We start from the raw sequence: 12071 nt of genomic DNA, 5'->3' as shown, positions 1-12071 counted from the left end.
TTGCCACTGGTGTACTTCACATACGACCAGAATCTCCTAGGGTTTTATGCCAGATTTCGAGAGAGAGATGTAAAGCAACTTTTTCGTAACATAAACACTGTTGTTGTCGTTTGATAGTCTATGTTTTGAAGGAAAATATATCTGGTAATGCTGCTGGCTTGCGGCAGGCTTCGTGAGCCTTCAGAACGACGACATCCCGGGCAACTCGGGCCTTAAGGACCAGGTGCTGGCGCTGCAGTGGATACAAAGGAACATCGCAGCTTTCGGGGGAGATCCGAGCAGGGTCGTCGTCTTCGGGGAAAGCGCAGGTGGCTGCTCCGTATCACATCTCTTTCTCTCACCGGCCACCGAGGGTGAGCACCTTGCGTAACTTCGCCTGTGAGGGCCGGGAGGTATTACTACGTCCGGCCGCCGTTTGGTGGTGACATTTGCTTCTCGTGTCGCAGCTCGTTCTGAGCATTTCGATTTTCTTCTCGCAATGCGATCGTTGTGCGGCACGATACTGGGGGGGGGTAGGCCACGTCGAGGCTGTCACCATCGAGGGTGAGCACCTGTCTAGGAGTCATAAACCTCGTGCATTTACTCAATAACTGGAAGACTCCTAAACAAGATACGAAAAGCAAATGTATCAGTACAGTTGACAAATTTACATAAATCTTTCAGTTTCTTTCTTGTTTTTGTTACAGCGTCTTTCGACTATTTCATTAAAATACTTATTTGTGTACTGACACAGCGTCTTCTAAAGCACTTAAAATGTTAAAATACTACAGTAGTCGTTTTGGCCTATTATAGCAGGTTTCCTCAGAGAAGGACTAAATTGGTGGGTAACGTGTGCTTCAATGTATTGCTTTCACAAGACCTCACACGTCAAGTTTCTTTGATTCTTTTGGGCCTGAAATACCACTGGTCGGTATTAGGAGACAGAGAGGCGATATGAAGCAGACTATTTGAGGATTATACGGCTTGTTGGTAATCTGTTTCTACAGGCCACCGTACACATGCGGACGAGTCCGCCAAAATGTCCGTTGAGCAGGTCTGTCCTGCCCTGTTCACCGGTTCGTTGACGATGAGTCCGCCGTCGGATCCGTCGACTACGTCCGTCGGTTCTATCAGCGGACCTCTACCTATTTGTCTCGACCGCTAGCAGCCAACCCACACTTCCGTAAGTGCAACCAGGTAGGGTTTGCCAAGCAGTCGCCGGTATCCACTCACAGTCGCACAGGTCGGCGAGCGGGTCGGTGGACCAGCAGGGCTGTGAATGGATGCCCCTCTACGAATCATCGAGAAGCTTCTGGGGAACATGCAGAGAAATGATGCCAGTTGTACATGCAGGTTGCAGCAGTGTGCGGTTAGACCGCCGCACTTCTATCACACGTGGTGCGTCATATCATCATCGTTGGCAGAAAGAACTCCTAGCGTCTGTAGTTGTCTCCTCTATTGATGTTGTCAAGCTGATTCAGGTTGTCAATCGCTTCCTTTATTTTGCGTGTGTGCATCCACATCTGTTTCTCAAGTATGCAATCACAGTGCTGTTCTGTTGGTGCTGATCTGTTGTGCCGCGACGGCCGGAGTGGCCGTGCGGTTCTAGGCGCTACAGTCTTGAACCGCGAGACCGCTACGGTCACAGGTTCGAATCCTGCCTCGGGCATGGATGTGTGTGATGTCCTTATGTTACTTAGTTTTAAGTAGTTCTAAGTTCTAGGGCACTGATGACCTCAGAAGTTGAGTCCCATAGTGCTCAGAGCCATTTGAACCATTTTTTTGTTGTGCCGTCTCAACCGAACATAGTGCTCATACTCTGCTACGTGAGCGCCAACAGGCCTACCGGTTTCCTCAGTGTAGGTGTCAACGCTCTCGCAATTTATTTCACCTGTGGCGTTGAAGTGCTGGGTTGCGTTGTTTTGGAGGAGGAGATCAGACAGCGAGGTCATCGGTCTCATTGGATTAGGGAAGGACGGCGAAGGAAGTCGGCCGTGGCCTTTCAAAGGAACCATTCCGGCATTTGCCTGGAGGGATTTAGAGAAATCACGGAAAACCTAAATCAGGATGGGCGGCGTTGAAGCCTTTTATCGCACCTTCAGCCGACCTTACCAAATACTGGATCCACCTGTCTAAAAACTGACGCCCTGAAGGTGAGCTAAATGTACCACTGGACCTGTTCTTTCATTTCATTTTCTGTACGTGGTTCCTCCTTATTGGTTTACTGTCCTAGCCGGTGCTCAGGAGGCCTTATGCACAGATTTCAATTCTTGTTTGATATTGATTTTTTTAAAACTGGTGCAGTGGATTCGGGCAAATGGCATTTGTAAAGACGACACGCTTCTGAGTTGTATGAGATTCAGCGTGTAGGTAACGGCAGGTGTAGATGGTTTTTTGACAGACCTTGTGTCCAAGTTTGCCGTTGGTTCTATATACCTTTGAAGTCAAATGAACTGCCTCTCCCCGTTTCTTTCTTTTTATATCCAAAAACAAAGTAGACACTTCCCTTCTTATGGTAGTTAACGTTCTGTTGATTAATGTTTCCACAGTGTCAGCATTTATCTCTAACCGGTGAAGCAATACTAACACACGTTGAGAACTTTCTTCCTGAAAATCAATAATTCTAGCCGGTCGCGGTGGTCTAGCGGTTCTAGGCGCTCAGTCCGGAACCGCGCGACTGCTACGGTCGCAGGTTCGAATCCTGCCTCGGGCATGTATGTGTGTGATGTCCTTAGGTTAGTTAGGTTTAAGTAGTTCTAAGTTGTAGGGGACTGGTGACCACAGATGTTAAGTCCCATAGTGCTCAGAGCCATTTTTTTTTTTTTTCAATAATTCTACTTGCTAATACCAGTCGGGCAAAACTGGAAAGAAAATCTGTTGATTATATTATTACGCCGTATGACCTGACACAGGAATAATTCATCACACACACATATACAAAACGCAACGGGAGTTCTCTTGGCATCTGAAACTACCTACTATTGATTGTGGTGGCCTAATGATGTACCGTTGTCACAATGCATAATAACGAGACGACTAAACATCTGTTGCTTTGGAACTCTTGACGCAAACCTACCTTCAGTAATTTGAAAATAATTTACTAATGTTAAGAAAACCTTAGTATTTGAATTAATTGCTCGGAGCAGAAGTTGTTCCGAATTAAACTATCTACTGAATTAAAAAGACGATAATAGTTCTGCAAGTACCTCCGCATAAGCCATCAGTGCAAGTCACGCGCCTATTCAGTGCTACTGTCTTGCAAAAGTACTTTCAATATTTTAATTAGACTGATGAAAAGAACGAAATAGCAGCAAAGACCTGAAATTTGCTATTCACATTCAGAGTTATTATTCGATACCAAAAGGATAAAGTATTCCACACAGAATAATCAGATTAATGTTGCATTATTTACGTTGTTCTCTTAGCACAATCATACAAATACCTGATCCACAACGCGGATAAAAAAAGAAAATCATTTAAACTGCAAAAAAAATTTCGTGAATGAGATGCCGGCTTGCTAAAAGCGTTCAAGAATCAGAAAATAAATTAATGGTGATCTGCTCCACGTTGATCATAGCTACGGGTGCCAGTTACTCGTTCGACTGCACAAGAAATTACACTATTGCAGTATAACTCGCCAGGTCGTAAACTAAAGAATCAGATTACCTCGTATTCTAGAGTCCACGTATAGATAATACGTTCTCTTCTTAGCACCACTGCATGAGTACAAAACATAGGCTACTTTTAGGTATCGCTCTGCAACTTTCGCAGTGTAATACAATGATTCTCGATAAAAATCACACTATTTCACACATAAACAGTACAACTTCACTCCAGAGAAGCCTAAACGCAATAGATTGGAGTAGAACGCCTTGTCATCATTCAAAAAATGCAATACGTATATGGCGTAATCGCTTTCTCATTTCTTTGGTAGAATACTACTCTCTTCATAATAATAAAATATAGCATACTCAAGAAGGACTCAGCCTTTGCATGACCGATCTACAATGATTTGATAAAATCTCTCTCCCCACAATCATCTTTAATTAATCATATTAGAAATCAACAACACACGCAAATGTAAAAGTAACGCTGTTGAGTTACAATTCTAGTTTCTCCTTTCCCAACTTATGCTTCGTCTCTTAGTTAATCGTTTGCTTACTGACTTAAGTATGTAATCTTATTTTCCGATGATCACCAATTTGAGGGTGTACTGTTCGTGAATGTTGTACTGAAAGAATGATGTGATACTAGTTATTTTCTTCTTACGAATGCACAATATATAATCAATACACCGCACTAGGATACTAACTTAATTCGTAACTCCTTCATTGTGGGAATGATTCATGTTTAATGTTAGAGAGAAATTTCTTGGCAGGGCTCTTCAGCGGAGTAATCGTGGAAAGTGGGGTAGCGACGACCCCTTGGGCGCTGACGGACAAACCCCGCGAGAGGGCGTACCGCATGGCGGGGCGCTCGGGTTCCAGGCGCAGGGCGGCAACCACACTGACGACGACGACGCGAGGCCGGCCGCCTTCCTTCGCTCCGTAAACTACTCAGACGTCACCGCTGATGATTCTGTGGCACTCTCGTATTTTGTAAGTGCGCCAATTAACTATGTTTTACCTACAATTTCAACAGCGAACTGCGGTTGAAATATCTGCTCAAGCAAATACGAAATTCCTGAACACGTAACGCAGAACGTCCGAAAGAATGTCATCATAGATGAGGAAATTCGAGGGAAAATATTAGTAGCAGTGTAATGATAACAGCTATACGATTCACTGAAATGCCTTACAGACCACTTGTGTGTCTGCACCTAAGTAATCTTGAAAGAGGTTCCCTTTCTTTTGTCTCTGTGGTGTCTTCATTCTAACCCATATTTAACAATTATTTTGTGGGAGACCTCTTTTTCCATATACCATGGAGTTTTGTAGAGATTTATGTCTCTTAGAAATTGGAAGAAGTAGCCTTTCTAAGTTTTAGAACCACAGTGTGCGTTACGTCAGACGAAATCCCTTTGAGATTTATTTTATGACCCTGTACGTTAACTAAACCCGCAAGGGAACTAATGCGAAGACTTAGAAACAATCACACAGGGACGTTGTTTTTTATATCACCGCCAAACAATTCCTAACGCAATGTTCCAGCCATTGTTGGTTTTACAAGGCATACAGCGAGACGGCTGACCATCGCGGTAGAGGGTAAAAGTGATTCGCATTCTTTAATACGAACATTTATTACGAAGAAAGCCCTTTGCACCCATAGTGTTCTGTGTAATTCTGAGTGCATTGTGTTTTCGAACATGGGCAAATCGTTGGTGGTCGTGTGGTGGTTGCTTCCGTAACCAAGACAGCCAAAGTGGTTGGCATTTCAAAAGGCACCGTATCGAAGATTTCTATACCATACAGGGAAAGCGGAAAGACTTCATCCTGTAAGACACAAACCGGACGAGAGTGTGTGTTGAATGAGAGTGACGGGTGGTCATTGAAGAGGATTGTAATGATAAACAGAAGATGACAGCTGCAAAAGTCACTGCAGAACTGAATGTCATCCTGTCAGCACAAAAGCAACACGAATGGAGCTCCATAAGCACAGACCTGGAGGGCAAGCTGGACTTCCAAAACCACTCATCTGTAGTGCAAATACCTGTGAAAAGAAACGTGCTGCCAAAGTCATAAAATCTAGGCTATGCAGAAATGGAAGAATGACATTTGTTCGGATGCGTCTTGTTTCACAGTGTGTCCAACTTCTGGCCGAGTTAACGTCCCGAGAGTGGAATAAGGCGGGGGTCCATAAGAAGTATGGAAGCAAGATAGTCGCAAACTAATGAGGCTCGATGGCTTAATGTGAATCAATTTGTTGTTTCTTGGATGTGGCAACATTATTTATAGAGACCGAAACAGTATCCCAAAGACCAGGTCAGGGCCGACCACGTGTGATATCAGAGAGAGAGGACCGCTATTTGGATTTAAGTGCACGATTGTACCGCGTTAGAACTGCACGCCAACTGGAACATGACCTCGCAGTATCCACTGCACATGTTGTATCGAGACAAACGTTGTCCAGAAGGCTTCAGCAGAGTAGCCTTTATTGTCGTAGATCTGCTGCAGGTTTACCTCTGATGCTTCTTCACACAAGTAAACGCCTAGAGTGGAGACGACAACACGCCACCTGGGCCAAGTAGACCAATGCTCTTTTCACAGATGAGACCCGATTTGATCTGGAGAGTGATTTTCGACGCATTCGCATCTGGAGGGGACGTGGAACACGATTTCGGGACCCAAACATTATCGAAAGAGATCGGTATCGAGGAGGATCCTAATGTTGTGGGCAGGGATTATGTTGATCACATAAACACCTCTTTATGAAATTGTATGGGTGAATCGGTAAACTTTAACTGTTGTCAGGTATCGCGGCGTGACCCTGGGACCTCATGTGAGGTTGTTGCCAGGTGGCGCGGGCCCAGACTTCGTATTGATGGACAATAATGATCGACCTCATAAAGCAAGAGCGGTTGATGTTTTCTTGAAAACGGAAGATATTGCACGCGTGGCGTGGCCTGATAGCTCTCCCAATTTCATTTCCATAGAGCATGTCTGGGGTGCACTAAGAAGACGGATTGAATCACTTCAGCATCCACCAACTACTCTCCAGGAAGAATGGGCGTTATTGCCTCAACATGAGGTTAATGATCTCATTCACAGCATGCTCCGTCGTTGTCAGGCCTGTATTTCTGCCAGAGGTGGTCACACCCCATACTGAGCCCATTAACCGGTTGTCAGAATGTGTGTGCAAATCTGTTAAGTTGGATAAAATGAAGAACATTATTGTCTACCATTATACATATTGCAGTTGTTCACGTTGTGTATTCTTTACATTTTTTCTACTTTACTATCACCTGTTTTCCTGAATACATATCAGGCACTTGTAAGGAACAAAAGGGGCACAAAAGAGAAAAATTATCCTGTAAAATACTCTGAGATCTATTGATATCAACGGGATAATCCGCAGTTATTTTGGGAGTGTGCTTATATGTCGATGGCTATGTATGTGTTACTATACTGCTAGGAATTGATTGGTAGTAATTATCTTTATTCACTATAAAAATTGCATTTGAATACAGTATTAGTAATCAGTATAAAATTACAGTATTAGATATGTCAGTTACGGTTTGTTCACAAAAATGGTTCAAATGGCTCTGAGCACAATGGGACTCAACTGCTGTGGTCATTAGTCCCCTAGAACTTAGAACTACTTAAACCTAACTAACCTAAGGACATCACAAACATCCATGCCCGAGGCAGGATTCGAACCTGCGACCGTAGCAGTCGCACGGTTCCGGACTGCGCGCCTAGAACCGCGAGGGTTACGGTTTGTAATTAAAGTAATTCGTAATTGATTTTATTTCAAAATTTTTTATTTATTTTCTAAATTGATTTCCGTGTTTAGAAAACCTATTCTCAATCAGTTAATGTCTTTCCATTAGACACTAAGATTGATCAGAAAACAATAATAAAATAACTGTTTTAAGAACTAGCTCGGAGCACATAACCTGGGTAATAGTTGCTGTTTTGAAACAGACAGAACAGACGCAGAGGGCACTGTTGTTCACAGTTTAGTAAATTTCATTACCCGATGGTGTCCATTTGGTGTGTAGTCAGATTAGGCTGAAACTTCATATCCTCGCACACTCCACTGTAGAGTGATAGTCTGATTCCAGATTGGGCTGTAGGGTGACATCCAAACTGCTCGTGGGGAAAAGCAATCTTTGTAAGTGTCGGCTGCATGTGTCGCAGTGACCAGGTCAGACTCCACCAGGCATCTACCGGCAACGACTCCACTTGACTTCCACACCAATTTTCTCTACTTTTGAACAACTGCAACTGCTTATCCAAATGTCGCCTCAGTTGTATATGTTTTATTACACCACATCCGACTTCAGATACAAAGGTCCCTTTTCGAGTTGTATCTGAAGAAAGTTCTGAAATTAGATGGGGTACAATAAAAGTTATGCTGTTAAGGCGAAATTTTTCATAATATGAAGATTGTCATTGCTTACGCCTGTGACTAAGATACTTCCCAGCTAATGTTCATATGCCTCAGATTATACATAGTAGCCAAGCGTCTCCAGCAGAAGTTTATACCTGCTTCTATTTTCCTTTACATGTTACTGGGAGGCCCAGATCCTTCGACCTGCCGATCAAATAATTATTACATGCAAAAAGATACACTTACTCATCAAAACGATGATTTCTAAAAGTCTTCATGTCGCGAGTAATTCATACTTACTCTGATATCTGTTAACTCCATGTATACTGCTAGTAAAAGAGCATATATTTTCTTGTCCTCAGGCTGTACGTTGCTACTATAAACCCATTATATGTCGTCCTTTCCACTATAAATTGGTGCTAAGGGGGAGATAGTCCTGAAATATCACTGTCTGGAGACTAGCTTCCTCTCCTTCAGGATCGTCTCATGCAACCAACGTTTAACTTGTAACCTAATTCTTGTAGTGCCAAACTACTATGCATGTACTTTTCTCTTTTCATTTTAATTTAGAAAACTTGTCCAAATGATAATTTGTGTATAGTTGTGATGAAACAGTCTTATTTAGAGGTACGACATGCTAACACCTCTTGCACCATTAACGCAATGTTCCCTGTGCAGGAAAAGCGCTGCCCGCTCCGGTGCACCTGGCTTTCGTCCCCGTCGTGGAGCCACCATCGGACTCTGCAGTGATCATCGAGCCTCCAGCAGACGTCCTCAGAGCTGGCAGCTACAACCAGGTCCCCATCATACTTGGCGTCACTTCTGGAGAAGGTTTCGTGGTATATCTCTGTACGTAACAAAATCTTTGAATTCCCTTGCTTCACAGCCAACGCTTGCAATCACATGTGACTGACTATAAATTTTTTAGTACACTGCCGTTTGTGAAAAGTGCAACACCGAGAAGGAATTACCGATTAGCGCCACGCTTGGTGGAAGTGCCGACGGGTGTGAAAGCAGAACGTGATACTTTTTGCACCGAGATAGGGTACACGTAGGCCGAGCAGAGCCATCTCGTGCCGGTCCGACAGGGTCAGTGTTGCGCCTAGTGTAGTCGGTGCAGAGCTGTCACACAAGGTGGAAACAATACAATGAGTGCCAGTATGCCTCGTCCACTTCGAAGGGAGCTATGTCGGCATGTGAGCGAGTTCGAACGGGGCAGAATGACTGGTCTCCGGGAAACGGGGTGACATTTCGGCTCGCACAGGGCATGCTGCTGCGACAGTGATGCGTGTGTGGAAACAGTGGATAGAGAAAGGTCGTACGCAGCGACGAGCGGGAACTGGACCACGAAACATGACCACAGCACGGGATGACCATCATCTTGTCCGGATGGACATTACGGACCGTACAGCGTCATCCACAGTGTTGGTTCGTCGATGGAGCACTACAACAGGTGTGAACTTGTCTGCATCGACTGTTCGTCGTCTTCTGCTGCAGGCTGGACTGGTTGCATACATGCCATTACGTCGGCTTCCATTGTCCAGAAACCACAAGCTCCTCCGACTGAAATAGACACGTGAACACCGTCACTGGGTTTCTGAGTGGTAACATGTAATCTTCTCGGATGAGTCCCGCTTCAATGTATCCTACAGCGATGGCTGTATACGTGTCCGGCGGTACCGTAGTGAGCGCACCCTGGAGGGCTGAATTGTGGGGTGGCATAGCAGACAAACACCAAGTGTGATGGTTTGGGGAGCCATGGCTACAACAACCGATCTCGCTTCGTACGTATTGCGGGCACTTTGAGCAGCAACCGGTACCTAACGGAGGTTGTGGTGCCTAAGGTATTCCCCCTGCTTCAGGCATGTCGCCCATCGAACATGTCTGGGATATGGTTGGTCGGCACCTAGTGCGTCACGGTCCTCCAGTAACTGGGGTTGTGAGCTCGGATACAAACTGCGTGGAGGGAAATCCCTCAGGAAGTACTCAGAACCTTATTGATTCAATGCCACGGCGTATAGCAGTTCTAGTTGCACCGCATGGTGGCCACGCGACATACTGAATAGTAGGGCTCAAACGACATGTACAGATTTGAAAAGGTAGTCATTCGTTACTTGTCATGTACGTAACTTGTGGTATTAAATTAAGTGAATTCATGTGTTTCCTTCTTGGTGTTACAATTTCCACAAACGGTAATGTATTTCCCACGTGTCCTCACGGGTACTCAGGTAACTGGTTCAGCGTATTTGGTTGAAACACTCCATTCACAAGAACGTGGGCGCATAGTACATTCCAGAAAATATCTTAGACACTGTTTCATTTGAAATAAAGGAAATATGCAGTCTAAGTCTGAAACTGCGCTGTAGCTCGAATAAATTAACTTCCTGATTCACATATGACAGTGGACGTGGTCCCTGTCGCTCACTGGGGGACAGCATGGTACTTGCTCATGCTATCTCGATGACTGAACTCGCACTGCAAGTGAAACAGAACATGCACTTCGAAATTGTTGTCTCCGTAATCATCAGTATTCGGGAGGGCATTGAGGGTTCTAGCAGTAGGAGCAACTGATTTAGTCACTTTGATGGATAAATCAACACCATAACTACACGCTTAAGGACGAATTACACCCATTAGATCAGTGCTCATCCTCGTATATTAAATTCAATGAAGTAACAAATTTCATAACAAAGCATGAAAAGAACTGAATGTAGAGGGTGAAACTCAAATTTTTAATGAGGAGGATCCACTACTAATGTAGTTATTCACATACTTTCATCTGTGGGCCAGTACAACTGTTGTCAGAATTTTACTAAACAATAAGTTGCTCGGAGTGTTTTCCACAACATTTTCATTATCGCTTCCTTTGTGGGTTCCATATCATCATGCCGCTCTCATCGTGAACTTCTGTTTACAGCATGTCTTTGTTACAGTACTATTTCTGCCAGAGTACATTTTTATTGTTCTTTATTTCGTATCACTAATTTGAGTTTATTGCATTTCAAATTTTAATAACGCTTCCCGTGTTTTGGAGATAACTGTAAGCCTCTTACGAAGGATAATAGAACGTTGAGAGGCACTGGCTATTGCCAATACTAAAAGTAGGCAACCTGTTCAAAACATAGCCTGCAAGCCATTGTTCTGTGGCTGCCGATTTTCATTTATTTGAACTATACATTATTTTCCACGAAAACCATCAGGGAGAGCCATCAGTTGCTTGCCTTCTCAACGAAGCGATTTGGTGCCAGTAACTACTTTTATTTTGTGGAAGATTTTGGCGTCTGTTATGTAACTGTAATCACCAGTTCACGAGTTATCAAATACCGTTAGAAACATTATGTATGTCGTTAAGAATAAAAATTACTGTCTAGGTAAATGAAAGCAAAATATCTAATATTAACTCTGCAGCAAAATTCACCCGCTTTGGCGCGGCGTAGTTTACCAACAACCTCATTACGCTATCTAAAACCGATTGCGAAATTATGGGAGCTTTGTGACTTCTAGAATGACTAGGAATGATTTCGCAAATGGGAAATGGGACCGGGAGGGGGGGGGGGTGGATAAAAGTGAAACACAAAACAAATCGAGCTTCTTTTTTCTTTCTTTTTCTTCTTCTTCTCTCTAAAGCATTAGACCAGTTGGTCCTTTGCGACTTCTTGCTCTACCCATTTTCTCTTGGATCTGCCAATGTCCACTCTTCCTTAAAGGATGTACTGTAGAAGTCGTTTTGGTGTAAGTTCATTGTGCAGCCTTTCTATATATTCTTTCCATCCTTTTCTGTATTCATTAATCTATTAATTTAAGTCGTAAATTCCTACATTCTTTCCAATTATGTCTTTATTTTACTTGTCTCTTCTTATCAATCCCTGTACTGTTGTCAAAAATCAAATCTCAAAACAAAAAAAATGGTTCAAATGGCTCTAAGCACTATGGGACTTAACAGCTGAGGTCATCAGTCCCATAAACTTAGAACTACTTAAACCTAATTAACCTAAGGACATCACACACAACCATGTCCAAGGCAGGATTCGAACCTGCGACCGTAGCAGCAGCGCGGCTCCGGACTGGAGCGCCTAGAACCGCATGACCATCGCGGCCGG

The 12071-nt window shown here is 43.8% G+C and overlaps 1 protein-coding gene across 1 annotated transcript in view; it reads left to right on the top strand.

Moving 5' to 3' along the window:
• LOC126199639 (cholinesterase-like) overlaps positions 1–12071 on the top strand; it is a 71264-nt gene that overhangs the window by 45099 nt on the left and 14094 nt on the right. The window contains exons 3-5 of the mRNA XM_049936565.1: positions 168–353; positions 4358–4504; positions 8650–8820. Coding sequence (XP_049792522.1) covers positions 168–353; positions 4358–4504; positions 8650–8820 — 504 coding nt within the window. The remainder of the gene's footprint in view (positions 1–167; positions 354–4357; positions 4505–8649; positions 8821–12071) is intronic.

Source organism: Schistocerca nitens, chromosome 8 (genome assembly GCF_023898315.1).
Source record: "Schistocerca nitens isolate TAMUIC-IGC-003100 chromosome 8, iqSchNite1.1, whole genome shotgun sequence".
In the NCBI taxonomy this organism is placed as follows: Eukaryota; Metazoa; Arthropoda; class Insecta; order Orthoptera; family Acrididae; genus Schistocerca; species Schistocerca nitens.
The sequence above is the reverse complement of the archived record's forward strand: the minus strand, read 5'-3'. Positions and strand labels throughout refer to the sequence as shown.